The 19740-nt window shown below is 56.1% G+C and overlaps 1 protein-coding gene across 1 annotated transcript in view; it reads left to right on the top strand.

Moving 5' to 3' along the window:
- The window catches only part of TTC7B (tetratricopeptide repeat domain 7B), a 219442-nt gene extending 199958 nt beyond the window's left edge, over window positions 1-19484 (top strand). Inside the window, exon 18 of the mRNA XM_081829739.1 lies at window positions 18511-19484. Coding sequence (XP_081685865.1) covers window positions 18511-18732 — 222 coding nt within the window. The 3' untranslated portion in view covers window positions 18733-19484. The remainder of the gene's footprint in view (window positions 1-18510) is intronic.
- The last annotated feature ends 256 nt before the right edge of the window (window positions 19485-19740 follow it).

The following is a 19740-nucleotide window of genomic DNA, read 5'->3' on the forward strand; positions in this document are numbered from 1 at the left end:
TCTCAAACCCAGGGGCTCGAGGAAGGTGGTGACTTGGTATTTAGGGATGAGGTATCACAATGCCTATAATTAAAAAACCAATTCTTGCCCCCAAAATAGACAAAGCAAGTGTGAATAAAGTTAACAGTTGTTAAATTTAGGAGATAGGTGTATAGATGTTCATTATATTAGCCTTTCTGATTTTCCACATGCTTGAAATGTTTCAGGATTAAGACAGGTTAAAACAAAGTAACGTGGTCAGGTTTGCATTTTGGAGCGATCATTCTAAAAGCTGTGGAGGCTAAGTTAGGCAGAAGCTGAGACACGGAGGACTAAACTCAGCTAGTAACATCTTGACAGTCCAGGATGAGAGATTTTGAGAAGGCAGATTCAGTAAGGTTTGGTGAGGGAATTGGAAGGTTCTTGTCTGATTCTCAGACACCTGGTTCAGGTCCCTGGATGGCTAAGACCTCCCCAGCTCAAGGAGACTCGGGAGGAGGGGCAGTTTTGGGAAGAGGAATGCAAGCCTGGAGTGTGGCTGGCTGGGTCTGGAGGCATTTCCAGGGCGGGGGCCATGGTTAGGAAGCCGTGGTGGCCTGGAGGGAACAGCTGAAGCAATGAGAGGACGTGAGACCCATTCCCAGCTGGGCTGTGAATCAGAGAGGGAGAAAGAAAGAGGGCCAAGGGCGAAACCCAAGGAGCACCAACATTTGAGGAGCAGGAGAGAAATTTGGCTAATGAGGAAATGTACATTCTGGTCATTTACAGTTTTCCCATCCACACGGCTCATCCAAACCATAGCTGGCATTTGGGCCTGACCCTGCCAGATTCGCAAGCCCTCCTGTTCCCACGGTCCCGCTCTGCTCTCGGCTCAGGGCTGTGGCCAGCCCTGCATCCCGCGTTGGTTTAGGGGATGTCCATGAAGCCGCCGTGCAGAGGAAGGGTCCCGGTCAGCAAGATCACTGTGATAAGTGTGGGAGACGGGAGTGATTTGAATTCTAGACACAGCTCCCACATGGAGGAGCTGAGGGCCTTGGGCTCCTCTGGACCTCAGTGTCTTCCTCCATGAAGACGGATGATGATGGGAGAATCAGATGTGATCCCTGTGTGAGCCAGAGGACTGTCATGGTGTCTGACAGTGAATGCATGCCTTGGTTCCTCGGAGGAACGTGAAACCTCCCCTGTCATGTCTGTTGGGGCCCTGATTCCCCTGCCAGGTGCCAGAGCCCCCAGGGAAGGTTGGCGACCTAGGCTGATAACAACAGTGGCCTTTTCTGCAAGGAATCTTGGACATACACACACACACACAGAGCCTGGGATCTGCCCTTGCCAAGGGGTCAGTCTTCTTTTTTTTTTTTTTTAAGATTTTATTTACTTGAGAGAGAGAGAGAGAGATAGCGAGAGAGATCACAAGCGGGGAGGAGAGAGAGAAGCGGGCTCCCCATGTGGGGCTCGATCCCAGGACCCTGAGATCATGACCTGAGCCGAAGGCAGCCCCTTAACCGACTGAGCCACCCAGGCGCCCCAAGAGGTCAGTCTTGATTAGATCCATAATTGCAGTGCTGGCTGATGTCCTTCCAAAGGAAGCAGAAACTGCTGGCCCACCCCTGCAGGGAGGCCTGTGGTACACGATGCTGAGTCTTTTTTCATAAATAAAGGAGCAAAGCATGCCTAGTGCAGAAAACGGCCCCTCCCCTGTAGGGATCCGAGTCCCCGCAGATTTCCTCTCATCCTCTGCATCGGGGCAGCGAGTGTCCAGACAGAGGCATGGGGCTAGAACCAAAGTGCAAGCAAGCAATCCCCACAGGGATCTCCCAGAACAAACTAGAAGCAGAATCTGCTTCTTCCTAAGGACAACATGCATTTTTCCAGGCCTTTCAAAGCCAGGCAGGTCAATTGAGTTATAATTGGCAATCTAATTAGAACTCCCACAAGCTGTTAAATTCTTTACCTGCTGCCTGGCATCTTCTATAGAGGTGACACATCTGCTTCTGCCTTTGGAATGATTAAAGAAAGCCGGCTACAGTCCCATCCTTCTTGCCGACAGCAGCGCCCTCCAGCCACCCCTACAACGGTGCGGACGCCCACACACCCACCAGCAAGTAAGACATGGGACACAGCCCAGTTGACAAGAAAATTGGCTTTAGAGAAAGCAGGCTCAAAGCACTGTGTTGCTGAATGTTTTTTTGGAGACTAAATGGGAGAAGACAAAGCCCCCAGCCCCATTTTCCCAGGTGTTGGAGGTGTTCTGAGGGGGTTCCATGATGCCTTCAGCTTTCCCCCAGTCAAGCTGCTCGATCACAGAAGAAAACATATCTCTTTTCTCCCTGTCTGCCTCCTTTAACCCTGAAGAGTTTTTGGGCTGACCGCCCCCCCCCACCCCGGCCCCAGCCATCAAGATGGCAGTGTGCTTTGGCCGACAGGATGGGCGGATGGTACGGCACCAGTGTCCCTTGCGTCTTCCGTGGTCCTCCGCTGCTGTGCCTTGGCCTCCTGGAGCTCCAGCCCATTAGCAGGTGCAGGTGGTGAGCCCGCTCTGCCCCTTCTTTCCCAGCAGTGACATCATGGGGAGCTTGAAACCAGCCACGGTGGAGTGTTTATACCATGGAAATTGGCAAGCACTACACGTCAGGGCCTTTTCTTTCAGAGAGCCAGTTTATCAGAACTCCACTGGACTCAGATCTAGATGGTTTAATGGGGGATAGGGAGGCAAAGGGGGAGCAAGAGGGTATATGGGCAGAGAGACAGTGTCCCTGACTCAGGACTCCCGGGGTGGAGAGTGCTCATGGCACAGATACAGTGGAGTTCACCTTGCCACTCTAGACAGAGACAGAACAGCCCAGCGGAGGCTCGGGAGAAAGAACGAGACTCGGAATTGCCCGGACAGGTGGCAGGAAGGGGGGGGTGTGGTTTGGAGCAAAAAGACCTACATTTGAATTCTAGCTCTACCATTCATTCATTGGCAATTTGTATGACTAGGACATGTTATTTAGAAATGAAATTCTGTCATACAGAAATGAAAATTCCACCCTAACAGAGCTGTCGTAAAGGTTGAACACGGTTCTGAGCACCTGCCCAGCACATCACATCTACCCAGCAGCTGCTAGTCTTCCAGGCCTTCCTTTTCCCAAACCAGTGTGGCTGTGAGAATCATGTGCGAAGTGAAGAGGTCCCCCAGAGGCCGTAGAGGATGGACATTAGGCATCCCCATGGTCCTACTCTTCCTCCCTCATTGAGATAAGGGAAGGGCTCCCTCCTCAGCTCAGCATCACAACCAGAGAGCTGGGGGCGCCCAAGTGGGTTACAGGGAGGCTGAGAGCTCATCCCCTCAGCTCCTTGGCAGCCACAGCCTCCGAGCAGGTCACCCACGGCTGTGAGAAGCCACTTCGTGGACCCCAGGGAGCAGTATTCAGCATTACCTTTCCTAAATCCACGCGGCATGCAAGGCCCGTGCTCTGAACCTCGGGAGCCATTCTTGCTATTGCTGCCGCTTTCCCATTTCCCTGCAAACGGTTGTTTCAGCCCCTCTCGGATCTGTCTCGGAGCTCTGTGCATGGGCATCGGGCTTGGGGGGAGGCTCGATGCTCCTTGTTAGCCACGGCCCACCCCACAGCAGGTGGCTGGTGCCTGTTAGCTCAGCCCTGCCAGCCTCTGTTTGGGGGGGTGGGCACATCCCTGTGCTCTTCCCGTTAGAGCTCATGGGGGATTTTTGAGGAAATGACTCTGATCTTGATGCTGATCTTTTCCATATCAAAGTGGCCAGTGATAGGAGCTCAATTGTGTTGGAAAAGAAAGTGCCAGGCTGAGTCCCTGTCCCATTTCCGCAGCAGCCACGGGGTTCCCTGATGGCAATGGCTCTCCGCGAGTCCCCGGCCCGTCTGCCACTGTCACTGTTGCAGCCTGGGGACAAGTCTGGGGGCCCCGGGAGCAAGCCTTGGCAAAAAGCCAGGAGTAAAACTCCCCGTTTCTGAGCAAACCGCCTGTTTTCTTCTCTCACCGGCTGGGAGCTTTCCTTGGCTGTGCTACACCAGGGATGCCGTGGGGGTTGGAGGGCGGGGAGGGGCAGTCAGGGCAGAGCAGAGCACTGTCCAGCGAGCTCCCTGCCCTGCCTGCCTGGGTTCCGTGTTGTTGAGTTCTCTTGTCATTTGTGGAAAAACTTTTTCCAAGGCGTATCGATTCCAGTCCTCTCTCCATCAGAAGTGTCTTATCATTTCTGTTTGTTTCTGGTTAAACGTGGAAAGAAGAGCTGGTGCCAGACCCTGGCAGGGATGGGCAAGGCGCTTGCCAAGATGACCGCGTCCCCCGGGGCAGGTAGTGAATCAGCAGCGTTTGCGTCTCAGTGCGTTGTCAAGAGAACTGTTTGTCTCCAGTGGCGGCGGGGTGCTGCTGGGGCGGTGGGGGGAGCCCCGGGCCGGGGGCCCCCAGCAGGGCCTGTTGAATGCTCAGACCTGGGGTGCACCCTGGCTCTGTGTCATCCTGGCGGCTGCTGGTGGAGCCCGGCTGAGCCTGTGTCCCCAGGTGGCCTTGAGGGCTGGGGTCTGGAAGCCTTGCTGGCCGGCCTGGCTGAGGAGCACACCTGTCACCCCACCACCCAGACAGAGATGCACCTTGCCCAGAGGTGCAAGCTGGCACGGCGGCCGGATGAAGTTTCCAGGCCCTTCTGGTGGACCCAGGCCTGGACAGGAGGGGGTGACTGGCTCACGGCCGGGAGAGGAGTGTCCACTGGGTCCCGAGGACCACACGGGTCCCTGGGGTGACAGAGATGAGTCCCCGAGGCCCTGCCTCCAGGTGCCTGAGTTCGCACACAGTCCAGCAGCTGGGAGCCCTTTTCCTGTGCACTGTTGGTTTCTTGAGTTTTCAGGGTTTCTTGTAAATCCAGTTGTCTTCCGTTACCACCAGTGAGCCTGTCTTCTGACCCTCGTCCACACCGAAGTGTCTCCAGCCACTGGCTAGCTTTCAAGTGTCAGAGAGAAAGGCACAAGGCACGGCCCAGCGACCCCTCAGCGCTCAGCCCGGCCAACATAGCACCGCGGGAAGCCGGGCTCCAGGGCCGCTGCCTGGTCTGGGTCCGCCTCTCCTCCTCCAGGAAGGCCCCCGCCCTGTCCCTTCCTGGCATGCTGTGAGCAGTCTCTCCCCCAGACTGCAGAAAGAGACGCTGCCCTGTAACGTTTTCTGCTTGTTTCTCTAGTTAACGCTTAAGTTCTGAAACTGGAGGTACAATAGGTGATTCCCCAAAAATACTTGTTGGTGGAAGATTCTACCAGACCCTACAGTTGTCATCTTGAGCATCTGCTCCACTGCTTTGTGTTCTAGGCTGGAAAAGTGAGGCAGAGAGAAGCTTCTGCCCAAGTTGGGTGCTTGGGTGTGGGCCACAGAGCTGGCCTGGGGCGGTGTGCCCTCCACTGACCGACTGGCAGGATGCCCACCAGCCCTGTGTTCCTGCCCCAGGGAAGGCCAGGACTTCTCCGTGGGAATAACTGAGACAGGCTTTTGCCATGTTTGGTGGTAAATGGTCAGAAACAAGTCAGCGACACCCCAGTGAAAGGTGTGACACGCTCCCCCTGGACCTCAGGAATGGGGCAGGGGTTTCGAGGACTCTCCCACGCTCTGGCCCAGGGGCTCCCAGCAAGCCCTCAGCTCAGCTCTGTGTAGGTCATGTGTGACTGTTCTCCAGAGGCTAGAGAACTTCCAGCTGGGGCCTGTCAGACACATCCCCCACCCAGAGCTCTGGGCCACGTCTCTGCCTCCATGCCCACCCATCTTCGTCACCTCCTGGGAAGCTAAGCGTCTGCCTGCGCCACCCTTCTCACCTGTGGAAGCCAGGGTCCCCAGATCCCGGGGGAAGGCTGGGCCTGAAGTTGGCTCAGAGCTTCCCCGTGGCCCACACCTCACTGGCTGGGCCACACAGGCCTGGGGTGGAACGCCATCTTCCCAAACCCGCCTGGGGCGGCAGCAGCCTCCCCAGAGGGTGGAAGCCTGGGCCTCCGCCTCCGGGGAGTGATTAGCACCAAACTTTCCACTGCGTGGATAACTCGGGCCATGGGGCCGTGGGGAAGCGCTGACTTCCCGGCCGCCCTGCCTGACTTGTTGTTGGGGAAGGTAGATAAAAATAAATAAATAAGTCAACCAGGGAGATGTAGAAGTAAGCCAACAGCAGTCTCTTGCCCATTACCAGTGGGAAAGACGAGCAAGGGGAGCCGGGTTAGCACCCACAGGAAATGCTGCCTGGGATGTGCAGGTCCCGCATCACCAGGGCCAAGCTCTGGCTTTCTCTCACCTAAGAAGTGGTGGCTAATAATTCGTGTCTATGCGGAGCCTCTGAGCTAATACTCACTGCGACGCTGGGGCATGCAATTTAAATGGCAAATCGGGGGAGGGGAAGGTGGAGAATCATCTGGAATTTTACCAAGAGCTGTCACAGGCGTCAGAGTAAGGAGGATGCCCAACCTCCCTGTATGTTTCTGGGGACCCCAGGGCCTTCTCCTGTCCCCTTTCCACCCCTCGCTAGGGTGCTCAGCCTGAGGTGCTCAGAGGCGGACGTTCTCACTGGTGTCCTTTGACAGTGCATGGGACTTGCCTGGTCTGACATTTCTTCAGTTAGGTCAGTGCGCCGAGCCGAGCCAAGCCGTAGAGGCGTTGATGCCAGTGCTTCTGTGTGTGTGTGCCTGGGATCTGTGCGTGCCTTGCCCCGGGGGTTGCAATGGAGGGGGAAGAGGGCTCACCCCACCAGACAGGGGGATCCCCCATTGCCCTTGGCCTGGCCTCACCCCCAGGCCTTAGCACACAGATCCAAGTGATTCACCTGCCAGGGCTGGGGGGTGGGGGCTGTGCTTGGGACCCAAAGGGAGCAGCTCAAAGGCTGCCTTTGAGATGTTTTCAGGGAGGAAGCAGATGCCTTGTTAGCCTTTACAATGCTGAAGTCAGAGAGGGGCTCCGACATTTTCTTTTCCTGACTAACAAAACCTCCACACCATTCATTCCAAAGGGCGGGTAAAGAAAGGGAGTCAGAGTGTTAGATAGCTGGGTCCTAGTTAGGGCAGGGGAGACTGCTGAGGGCACAGGGTACCCCATCTCTGATTTGGAGGGTGACCAGTTTCCTAAATGATCTCAGCCGCCGGCAGACATTACGGAGGGGGGTGGTTGTAGGATGAGCAGAGCCGGCCGAATGGGAGGGAGCTGGGCTGTCCTGCTCCACACGGCAGGGTCCTGACTTGGAGGGACAGCTAGGTGGGTGACCCTCCGGGCTGCCAGCACAGCGTGCTGGGTAGGGTGGGCATTGTTCCCGTCATGCAGTTGTGAGCAGCCCCGTCAGCCCCTCTTGAGCTAGGTCCTCTGGTGCTCACCTGGGTCTGGAGAGCCCCCAGCCTCGCCCCACTGGAGTGTGGCAGCCACCACATGGGAGAAGGACCCGCAGAGCCCAGGCAGGCTGACAGAGCTGGACAGGGAAGTCACGTCCCCAGAACTTCTCCCCCAAAGAGGACTGCTCCCTGGACAGCCCCGTCCAGAGCCAGATAACCCTGAGAAGTCCTCTTAGAATGTGTCTCTTGGTCCCCTAAATGCCCAACACCCTCCAGAGACCCTGGTCCCCTGAGCTGGTCCTCTGGAACCTGGGTTCTTAGACCCAACTTGGCCTCCATCTGGCTGGGGGACTGAGCCAGGTGCTGGCCTGCCCAAGGCCCTTTTCTTGTGTCTCTGTCATCGGTAAGACCCTTCCCAGCTGTGGCTGCCCACACGCCTGTCCGCACGAAGCTTTCAGAGGCAGGAGTAGCTCTGTGGCCATGAGCCGGTCACCTCGACTCTGAGCTTCAGTTTTCTCATTAGTTAGGAAAAGGGTGTGTCATGTCTTCTGGAATGTCTTCCCTTCTTCCAGCGGGCCTTTCTCTGTTCTAGATGCTGGGCCTCCACATGGGCACTCAGCCCTGCCTGGCTCAGAGAGGGCAGGGCGCATGACCAGAGTGACGGTCGATGCAACTGAGCTCCCAGCCCTCAGCACACTGGGGCCAGAACATCCACAGGTGCTCAGTGAAGTTTTCAGAAGGGAGGAAAGAACGAGAAGCGCCTGTGGTTATGGTCGACCGAACGGAGCCCCAGCCTGGGACCTGGGTGCTGGGATCTGGGTGGAGTGCTTGCCCACTCAGGGCCCCTGTCTCCTGCTTAGGAAGTTAGGAGGCTGGCCCTTTGGGGAATGCTCATGTGCTCTTCTCTGTCATCCCTGACCACGCTCTGGCCATTTGTCTACAGCAGGGGCAGGCTGGGGCTGCTTGGTGCTTGGAGGCTGCCGGCCGGCTGGCTGACTGTGGTCCCTCCCCTCAACGTCCCCATGATCCAGCAACTGTTCTCTAAAAGCCACCACAGCATGTGGATATTTTGGCACCGACACTGAAGTGTACCCAGTTTCAAAGAAATGAGGCCAGAGGAGATTCGGGGCCAAATTGGGATTTCTGCGTGAAATCCATGCGAGGCTGGGCAGGCCCTTTGGCTTATGGCCAGACTGCCCCCATCCTCACTGCTGGCATGTTTCCTGCCTGACAGCCTGTCATGCTGCTATTTGCAGAATCAGCTCCTCCAGAATATTCCAAACCATTCTGGAGGAAAGAAGCTTTGAAAGATGCTGCCAGTCAGATGCTTTACGTAAAGGAAAAGCCACACTCACATCGTCTTGGAGCCTAACGGCTCGTCCTTCTGGACCCACAGTGCGGTCTCCTTCGGGGGCTGTGCTCAGCGGCAGAATTCGGTGAGGTGGGGGGAGTAGGGAGGCCTGAGTTTACTGTTCCTCTAATGCCCTGGACTGCGTGTGTGTGCGTGCGTGAGTGTGCGCGCGTGTGATTCTGGAAGCTTTCTTCAGATCCTGAAGGGCTATCAGGTAAAAAGGGGAGGGGAGGGGACTTTTTCCACATGACGCCAGGGGATTCAACGAACATCAGAGAGTGGGAATTAGACAAAAAGCCTAATTAGGGCTCCACATTTTTAACTGACAGTTCAGACTGCCCACTAATGGTGTGGGCTGCCCGGGGTAGTGGTGAGCTCCCCATCACTGGAGGGAGTAAGCAACAATGGGAGGCTGCCTGTCAGGGACTGCAGCAGAGGCTCATGCGTCATAAAGCAGAGGCCAGAGCCCCCTCCTCACCCCGAGGAGCTCTGCTTCCATGGATGGTTGGCTGCTGGCTTAGAAAAATAAGAGGTTTGGGGACAATTGAGTTTTGTTTCCTTCTGAGTTGAGTTCAATGCTAGAAAGGCCTGGTCTCCAGAAGGCACATTTCTTCAAATAAAACATTTGACCTGGAAAAGGGGCCCCGTGAGAGCACAGCCCCCCCAGCCGTCAGATGTCCTGAGTGAACAAAGATGCCAGCAGCCTCTCAGGCACGTCTGGTTGTTCCCTGGGTGGAGGGAAGGGAGGGGCTGGGGGCTTTGCCTCCCCACTTCTGGAATACTCAGCTCCAATTCACAGCACACCCTGAGGGAAAGCCTCCAAGGGTGTCTTTTCAGCGCTCAGACCCCTGCCCCTCCCTCCCCCGGACCTGGCCAGCCTCGGACACGAGAACATTTTCCTGTAATGTCCATCTCTGGCCCAATCATGGATGGAGCAGGGCCAGCTACCTCGGGGGCCTGGCTTCCGCTCACCTCGTCACAAGGAGCCCCTTCTCAGTGTGGCCTGTCCAGTCACTAGCCCTTCCCCAGGAGCCGCTCAGCCCATGTCTCCCTCCTCCCCTTTGTCCCTCAGCCTCTTCCTTCCTGCTCTTCAGTCCGAGTCCCTGGTACAGGATGTCAGTGGTCCTTTGTTCGGAAGGTTAAGTGGTCTCATGAATGTTCTGTCCCTGCATTAGGCCAGGTGGGGTGGACGGTACCTGGAGAACCTGGCTGGTGGCCGTGGCCGCCTCACACGAGCCTGCTCTCTGTGGACGGTCGTGAGGTTGCCAGGAATGGCTGGCCTTGGCCTTTGCAGAAACTGGGCCAAAATGAAGTAAAATGGCCAAAACGAAAAGACCAGCTCCATACCAGTCCTCACCCCAAAATTCCGACCATCTGACCCTCCAGGAGGCCCTTCTCCGGGGCACCCCCAACTCACGCTTGACTGACCTAGCCAAAAGGGGGCTGAGTTGCAATGTGTGAACCCCACCTGACTCCGGAGGTTCAGTGGGCAGACGTGTCTAAGGGCTGCAGGGCAGTGATGACCTTGGCATCAGCCGGGATACCTAGGATCTGGCCCCTTTGGAGCTCCTGGCCTGGTTAGGAGGCCCTTCCAAGGCCAGCCTAGTTGGCCAGGACACACACACTCGGACCCCTGGCAAGGCAGCGTGCATTTCTAAGCACTCAAAACACACAGAAAGGAAACATAAAACAGAGCCGGGTATAGACCAGACCTCACCCGGAGCCGCTGGAGTCCAGGTAGAGAAGCTGAGCCCCGCCCCCACCCCATCCAAGTGTGTTTTCAGCTCCTTTTCGAGGCATTGTTGGAAAGCAGGGCGGGGCTCCGGCTGGCCCCTCAGCTGCGCCCACAAAATGCCAGGTGCTCAGGACTGTCTGTGCCTTTGATCCTCACCAGGGAAGAAAGGGCCGCTCCCGGGGAAGGGAGACAGGGGGCAGCCCCTCACCTTGCCTTCCCACGGCTGATCCAAGGAAGTCTTTACAGAGCCCTTGTCTCGCCTGGCCTTCTCAGGGTGGCCCTGGCAGGCAGCCTGTTATATTCTGATTTGAGAGCACAGCCACCACCCTGCTCCTGTCTGATGGATTGCATCCTCAGGAAGGAAAAGGCAAATCCCTGACGAGAATCGGGGGCTAGCGTGCTGGTTTCCTCGGCGATGCTTCAGCTTCAGCTAATGCAGACTCCAGTCCTGCCAATCTACAATGTCTGGGGAGGGGCAGCAGGTCACAGGGGGTCCCTGCTCCTCTCGGCGGCGGGGGGGCCCCCCGTGGGCTTCCAGGAAGCTCTCCTTCTGCCGCGCACATAGCCCCCAGCAGGACAGCTCCAAGCAGGCGGGGCTGAGGGCCGAGTCAGAGCACAGAGATTGGGGTCAGAGACTCGGGGCCCATGCCCTGTGCCAGGCACCACACCAGGCCCCCTCCTCCCAGCCCCTTCAGGGATCTAGCCCCACTCTGGCCTTCCCTGGAAGGCAGAGGAGGCTCCGAGTGGATGGGCTCTGATGGCAGTGTGGACAGGGTGACCTGAGGCCAGGAGTTTGGAGCACTAGCAAGAAGTCATGCCCACCTCTGTCCTCCCCACCATCACGCAGTGTCCCACGCCATCCACTTGTCCATCCTTCCATCCCTTCACCAAATACGCACCAGGAACCTCCTCTGTGCCCGTCCCACCCTGGGGGCTGCACATGCAAGGACAAATCAGACAATCCTTGCTCTTACAGAGAACTATCCAGAGGGACACAGGGTTGGCAGTGAAGAGTCCTGCAACCATGGGCATCCGGGAAGGGCCTCCCCTCCCCTCGGTCGGTAAGAGTAACGATAATGGTGGTAATCGTATCGATCGTGGTGACCATTCACCAAAGGTTTACCGAGCGCTTTATGAACTTGCTCTCATTTGGGCCTCACGACTCTCCTGTGAGTTGGTACTTGTCCCCAGTATACAGACAAAGCATCTGGGACCCAGAAGTCGTCCAAGTCACTGGTGGAGCTGGTTCACACCCTGTCCCAGGGAGCCTCAGGCCACACTCTTACCCTACACTCCGCCCTCTTTTAAGAGAGTGCCAGTCCTTTCCCCTGCGCTGGGCGGGTCCTCTGGCTGTTGCCAGAGCCTGCAGAGATCTTTGTAACCCCTCGCCTGGGTCCTGAACCCCACAGCGAGCCAGCTGTGGCCAGCAGCTCAGGCTGCAACCTGTCATTGTCCCGGAGGGTGACAGGGTGGGGAAATGGGCTTTCCTTTAGCTGCCATCACAATCCCAGGGCCCTGACAACAGAAGTCCCACCAGGGGGAGGCTTATGTATCTTTGTCCGAAAGCCTTGGAGGTGCTGGTTTGACTTGAACGGCCCCAGAGAGGCTGTAGATCTGGTCCTGAGCCCCTGTCTGCTTCCTCCGGGCATAGCCCTTGCCCTGAGGCCCCTGGCTCATGAGTGCTGGCAAAATCCTTCACCCTCTCTGAGGCATGCTGTGGCAGGCGGGGGCGCCGGCCCTGGGCTAGACAGACCTGGACTTGGTCAGCAGTGGCTTTACACCTGATTCTTACCTCGTAGATATTTGGGGTCTCCTCATTTATTCATCCCGCACTGAATGTAGCCCGCTTGCTCGGCACCAGGCCTGACAGGACAGAGATGACCACCTCCTGCCCAGTCCCCGCCCTGCAGGCATTCGGAGCAAGGCCGAGTGGGCGAGCCGGGATGGAGATAAGGCACCTCGTACCACGGGGCAGTTAGGGAGGCATTTTGCGATGGGTAACACACACAGTGCACTGGTTATAATACTTTGCACGTTAAAAATGAATCGAGCCTGGTGGATCCGTGCGTTCGTCCTCTCGGGTTTATCTGTATTTTTGGAGGAGCCTCCTGACAAAGCTGCCCTAAGCTGCGGCCCCGAGCCCTGCAATGATGCGATGGTGGAGCCTCTGACCCAGACTCTTAAATACTCCAGTGCCGCCCCTCACACCAGACGACCTCCCCCACCCTGGCCTTGGTAGGTCTCTGCAAAGCCCAGGCCGGCTCTGACACGGCAAGGGCAGCCGCTGATCTCTGCTCCAGGAGCCCAGAGCCATGCCCACAAGGGGCAGGGCAAGCGCGAGGCAGTCTCGGTCCCCACTCTGCTGCCGAGTGTGGGATTTCCCGGGGCTCCTGCCTGGGGAGAAGCGATAGGCACGTGGAGACCGCTGCCCGACCCCCAGCTAGAGCTGAGCTGCACGGCTGCTTTTTGGCGGCGGCTCGGCATTGGGAAGGGCGCTGCCTTGCAGGGACGTTATCTCTCTGGCCCGTACGCCTCCAGAGACAAGCAGTGGTCCGCGCCGTGCCCTTGAGCCCGGCAAAGGGCTGACTTGGCACTTGCGCAGAGCACCGCGGGGATGTCTGAGGTCTCCCAGAGGGGCTTGGGTCCTGCAGCCTTTGCTGCTGGTCACCTGACCCAGGGCTGGAGCAGGAAGCCTGCCCGCGGCATGTGGCAAGGTCTTCAGTCCTCAAGCATCAGTTATCTCACACACACACACACACACACACTCAAGACATGAGTGAGGAAGAGACTAATTGTCCTCAAATTAGCCAAGTCCGTTTTGTCTCGTTTGAAGTAACAGGTTTAATTTCCTCCCTTACTTCCAGTTTGGTACAGCACCAGGATCTTGTTTGTACAGAACACCTGATTATAATAATCACAGTTTGGGAGGCTGTCTTCATTTGTGTCCAGAGAAGGGGACAAATGAGATCCCTGTGGGTGGCCCCCTGCTTCCAGGAAGGCCAGCCCCGCTGGCTCCTTACCTGCAGCGGCTCAGGAACGGCAGGGTTGAGAAGGATGAGAGCCTGTTTGCACAACCTCTCCCAGAGAAGGAAAGAGGGTCTGGTGTGAGGAGCAGGCACGAACCACGCGAGTTCATGTCTCAGCTCGGCCAGGTGTCTTAGGTCTTCGGCACAGCCCAACCCCGGTGTGCAGCCATCGCTCGGTCTCGTTAGGATTTGCACTGGGCCCCAAGCTTGGAGAGCAGCCTTGCTCCTCGGCCTCCTCTGTGTCCCCAGCACATGGCTGGGATCTGGACAGTCACTCAGCGGGGTTTGGGATTTTGATATGGGGGAGAAGGTGGGTTATTCTGGTAATGAAATATGTCAGTCCTGGAAATCTCTGTCTCCTGCCAGTCTGAGGGCTGGGAGCAGGACCCATGCCTCTGGGTAGTACTACCTAAGGTTGGGGGTGGGGGGAGCAGTGTGGCCTGGGCTCTTGGGGGAATGGCGATCAACAGGGCTTTTAGCAGATGGACTAGAGCTGCAGCAGGAGGGGCCAGACCAGGAACGGCTAACGTTGGAGAGGTGAAAGGGGCCTGGGGGATGCATCCTGCAGAAATGCATGGGCTTTCAGAGGTCTGTACTAGGAGAAAGTTGGATCCAGCCAGTGGTGCGAATAGTTAATGCCAGCCTCAGGAGTTAGGCCTTTGACGGCTGGAGAAGAGAGGAAGCAGGGCCTATAGAATTGGAAAAGGTGTCAGGGTTCTAGTGCAAAAGAGCACAACAGAGCCAAGGAAGGCCCCTCCCAGCACACTGGGGTTTGAGGGCGGGGGGTGGGGTGGGGTGGGGGCGCTGTCAGTCCTGACAGCCAGGTCCCAGCCCACCTCTGGCCAACCTGCCTGCAATGGCTCAGAGCCCAGCCAGAGCTTGTCCTGCTTGATCCCATTATGTGACTGATTTCTGAGTCGCTCTTGGCTTGTTGAGGCACTGGGCAGAGGCTGATTTTTCACTCCCTTGCCAAGCCTGAGCTGGCAGCCCCTGGCAAGCGTCTCATGTCTCCCTGAGCAGCTCCAGCTTTAGGAATTAATTCCACTAAACAGATTGCTCTGGAAGCTTCAAGGTCATCTGGAAAGGGTAGCCTGTTCCTGCATTAGGAATATAAGTCCAGGTATATGGGCTGGAAATTTCCAAGCCCACAAGAACCCCAGAACCCTAGAGAACATGAATACTCTCAGCTGCCCAGGATGGAGTGTGATAGGTCAGATTAGCCCATTGGCTGGTTCTCTGCAGGCATTTGGGGGTAAGTAGACTTGCCCCCTGCTGTATACGCTGGAGCCCCCAGGATAGGCTACAGCCAGATTTAGCAGCCTGCCATCTTCTAAACAAAATTCCCAGCAAAAAGGCTGGGGTCCTTATCTCCACTCCAGCAGGGTGGGGGCAGGTCATTGATGCTGAGAGCAGTGACCTCTGGGTCTTAGTGGGCCAAGGCCAAGGCCCTGGCCCTCCTGGGTCTCCACCTCTCAATGGCCCACTTTCTGGCTAACAAGACCCCCAGTCCTTTGGCACCTACATCCATCCCAAGCCTCAAGATTACAGGCAGCCTGTGGGCCACCAAAGGGAAGCAAGGAGCCCTCCTAGTCCTTGAGTGAATATATAGGATGCTCCCAAGCAGCCGTCTGAGCCGGAGAAAAGCTAGGCTGGAGAGGAACCACGTCATAACCACGGGGAGGAGCGACAGAGCCAGTGATCCACGGTTGGAGAAATGAAAGGGAAGACCCACCCAGGCAGATGCCCATTTGCACTTGCTCAGATGTAACTGGGTTAGTGCCCGAGGGGCTCCAGGCTTGTCTCTTAAAGCGACAGAGGCAGCAGTGAGCAGGGGAGCGGGTAGGAAGGTGTAGTGGGGAGCATGGGGGTTTTCGCCGCAGGCAGACCTGGGCTGGCCTGCAGCTCCATGTTCACTGGCCCTGTGACCTTGGCCAAGATCCCTGGCCTTGCTGAACCTTGTCTCTTTGTATCTAAAGCGGTGGTAATGTGAGCTGAGCCAAGTACACGTGCCTAGCATCGCGCCTGATGGGGAGAAAACATTCGAAAACATTCCGTGTAGAGGAAGAAAACAGTGTGGGGTTGGCTCTGCAGCAGAGCCTAGCGGGACCTAAATTGTATTTCCGGCCTGCAGCCAAGAAACCAGGGACGCCTCTTTCTGTCTCACCAGGGGGCTTGTCCCTCATCAGCCATTCCCCAGCACGCACAGCCCCTCAGAAAAGGGTTGTGTGTGTTCAATAATGTGATGCACTGAGAAAGTCACACCTTGAAGGAGTAGGATGGGGCAACTTTTGTCAACCTCAGGCCTCTGCTTGCTGCCACCGCCCAGACCCCCTCCCTCCTCTTACTTCTCTGTTGGTTAAATCGGAATGTTCTAGACTGAGCTCAAGCTGATAACCTCCCCTGGAAGAAAGGAGGCAGGAGCTCGGTGGCCCTCACATCCTGTTGCACACCACCTAGGGAAGGCCTCCCGTTCTTCTCCGCCTGACCGCCAAGATTGAGAAGTGTGGGCCTCGAGCTGTCCAAGTTTCTCTGAAGGAGGGCCAGAGCGGGGACAGCACCCCACCAGGAGACAGAAGTGCCTACTTACTACTGCCCCACCCGGGACTCGGCACCCAGATGGATTTCAGGCAGGCCCTAAGAGTTAGGATATGCGGGTTCTAGCCCAACTCCGTAGTAGCTGGCTGGGCGCCTAGGGCCGGGGACGCCGCCTGTAGGAGCCCAAATGGGGCAGTGCGTGGGGAGATCTCGCCACCGTGGATAGGTGCTCCCCCACTGCGGGATCTTACCCCACAGCAGCAGAAGCGGGCCTTGCAGCCAGGTGTGGACATGTCCTCTATTATCACTATCCGTCGTCCCGCCAGGAAGCCAGGTCCGTGCTGGACGTCTGTCCCTGCTCTCTGCACACAGTTCCCTGGCCCGCTCACGGGTGGGTGGGGGACAGCAGCTCTGGGAAGAGAGCTGGGAGGCTCTCCCTGGGGGTCTCTGCACACCTGACCCTGAGCAGCCTGGGCAAGGCCGCTGAAACCCAGCAGTTCACACTGGGAGAACGGGAAGGCCTGTAGTCTGACGAGAGGAAGCTTCAGGAGGCAAGGGGAAATCCTCATGGCAAGGGCTGACTCCGGGCCACTGCCCTTGTCCTGAAGCCTCAGGGAGGGAGCCACCCTTCTGCCTGACGGATCCGATTTAGGACCTGGGCTACCGCGTGAACATGCTTAAGGCATGCATAGATGTTAATAAGAGAGGGAATGTATACTGCTTCCTTCCGATTTTCTCCCCAGAGACAGTAGAACTGACACTAAGGTCTGCTGCACCCCGGCCAGGGGAGGACAGCCTCTGTCTGCCCGAGGCCTCCTCCTCTGCCTCCTCACCCGGGAAGGCCGTTCAGGGAGCCAGAGCTACGGTATGGAGATCTCTCCATACCCTCCACAGATCATGCACTGCCCTGGGGTCGTGGTTCTCCTTGGCTGTGGCCCCGCTGACCTTGAGCTCTGCCCAGCTCGTCCTCACAGCTCCTGCACTGGGTGCTCGTGGGTGGGGCAGAGTCCCTGGCGGGCTCCTCGCAGAAGCCCTGGATGGGGCTCAGTGGAACCAGCTTGACAACCACTTGGAGATTCTTTCTTTAGAGCAGATTTCCCCAAAGTGGCCTGACCGGGGTTCTCCAAATACTCTGCACATTATATCCCCACAGGGTCGTGCCCCTCTTGGAGCCGCGAGCGGAGTGTCAGGGATCGGTCCCCTGCCCCCCGCGTCACCACAGCATGACAGCGCAGTCTGCCGCCGAGTTCATAAGCACAGAATGTTCCTTACTGAGACCTGCATTTCTTTACTAACAATCGAGGTCACATATTTTCCATGTCTTTGTTTACATCTTTTAGAGGACTGCTCTTCATCTGCAATCACAATTGTCTAGACTGTTCTTTAACTTTTGAGATTTTTTTTCTTTGAACAAAAGTTTTTAGTTTTTTAAACTGGATTCGTTGAACTTAAGTGTTGCGTTTTGGGTTGGGGGTTTTGTTTTTTGGGGTTTTTTTTGTCACTTCAAAGCTCTGAAAGTCATCCTTTCAAAGACCTGACATGTTCAATTCCACTTTGTTAAGTAGTTGTCTGCCCTATCTCAGCAGACAGGAACCTGCGCAGATTTCTTCTTCTGGGCTGGACACAAGCTAGCTGACCCTCTCGCCCCCTCACTGCTTTTTAATGCAGCGGCACTATCTGGAAGGATGTTCATCACAGCATGATTTATAATAGCGAAGAGAGTGGGTGCAACCTCAGTGTCTGCCCCGTGAGGGAGAGATTGAGGAAACGAGAGTCTGTCATGGGATGAAAGAGTGCAAACCCATCAGTCATAGGGATGCATGACTGGGAAACACGGTTATGGTAAAATATTTGGGGACCAACGCCTACATCCTAATTAAAACTGTAAAATGGGGGCACCTGGGTGGCTCAGTCGGTTAAGCGTCCGACTCTTGATTTCGGCCCAGGTCATGATCTCGGGGTCGTGAGATCCAGCCCCACATCGGACTCCATCCTCATCAGGGAGTCTGCTTCTCTCTCCCTCTGCCCCACCCCCTGTTTGCACTCTTTCTCTCTTTCTCGCTCTCTCTAAAATCAATCAGTCAATCTTTGAAATAAGTAAAACTATGGAAAATGACAGCTGTGCTTGGGGTGAGCAGGGGGCGGTGAAGGCAGGGGCTTGTTTATGGTAGGGGGAACTGCGAGCAATGAAAACAAATTCTGTCCTAATCATGACCGACAGTAACGCCACAAATAACGTTTCTCTAGGTTAGAAGAACCGTTAGATACCAGCCAGCACACATAGGGCGGCCCCTGGGTCAGTACACACTGGCCATCCCGATTGGTTCACTCCCGGGCGTTAAGTACTCACCTGAACCGTGTCAAATTGCCAATTTTTTATCTTTCCAAAATGGCCCAACACGGGTCACCCTTTTGATGATTGCCCCCAAGTGCAGGAAGAATTTGAACTTACTCTGTGTGCCCAGCCCGATGGCGATCCATGCCCGCCTCCCAGAAACCTGCGGGAACTCGAGGACAGGTAAGAGCCGAGAGTTGCAGAGTCTCTCTGACTGTCTGTCTGTGTGTCTGTCTCCCCAATGCCTGCAGGCCCTGATCCTTCATCAGCTGGGCCGCTACAGTCTAGCAGAGAAGATCCTCCGGGATGCCGTGCAGGTGAACTCGACGGCCCACGAGGTGTGGAACGGGCTGGGCGAGGTCCTGCAAGCCCAGGGCAATGATGCAGCAGCCACTGAGTGCTTCCTGACGGCCCTGGAGCTGGAGGCCAGCAGCCCTGCCGTGCCCTTCACCGTCATCCCTCGGGTGCTCTGAGCAGGTGCCTGCCAGCCTCACTGCTGCTCAGGCCCCCAGGGCCCCGCCTGGGGCACCCCCACCCCCACCCCGCCGCACCGAGGCCACGGATGGACGTGTGACTGGCCACACTGAACTAACCGAACGAGCCCCGGTTCATCGCTGTCCCCACGCGCATTTCTGTTACTGTTTTGGCCAGCCCGATGATAGTTTTTGAACCTACTGAACATTGTCCAAAATGGATTATGTGCCATATTTTGTGAGTCGACATCTGCGTTTTAAAGTCAAATGATAATGGACTTAATCAGCAAATGTAGAAGAATATATCCAAAGTTAAAATTCAGTGGCAGAGCAGATTATTTTTATCAGAGCTGTAAACATAACTCTCCTTCCCCTACCACTCCTGCCCCAACCTCGGCCCGGAAACCAAATGTGAATTTTCTGTTTTCCACCTCAGTCCTAGTCCAAGCCAGGACACCAGCTGACAATTTCTTGGTTTTGTTGTCAATAACTGTACCATGTGAATTCCTGTCCTCACTTAGAGCAAAGCCTGAGTTGGAGAATGTTTCTATTTCACCAATATATGCCTGTTACAAGAGAAGGAAATAGGAGCTATTTAAGTTTAACTTTTTTATGTGAATTCAGAGTTTATTTATCGATGGAAATATGTACAAAGAAGCTTCAAATGGAATATTTACCGACATTCCTTATACATGACAGACACTTGGCTAAATGGGAAGATGATGTTAATAATAAAATGATTTTTAAATGGACGCGTGGCCTGTGTCGTTGGTGAAAGCCCACAGAGCCGAGGGGTTAAGGCTTGGTTCCTGGGGTGGGAAGCAGTGTGCGCCGGGTCAGCCTTTGGCACTGGGAGGCCCCCCTGACTGTCCCTTTCCCATTGCTGCCCTGTTGTCTGTCTGGGAGCGGGGCACTCAGGCCCGGCAGTTGATATCTGCATTCATGGGCACAGAGGATTGGGAACGAGCATGAGACCTGAAGTGGCCCAGTTAAGGAGGGAGCTGTAAG

This window comes from Leptonychotes weddellii, chromosome 9, assembly GCF_054177405.1.
Source record: "Leptonychotes weddellii isolate Sample4059 chromosome 9, ASM5417740v2, whole genome shotgun sequence".
Lineage (NCBI taxonomy): Eukaryota > Metazoa > Chordata > Mammalia > Carnivora > Phocidae > Leptonychotes > Leptonychotes weddellii.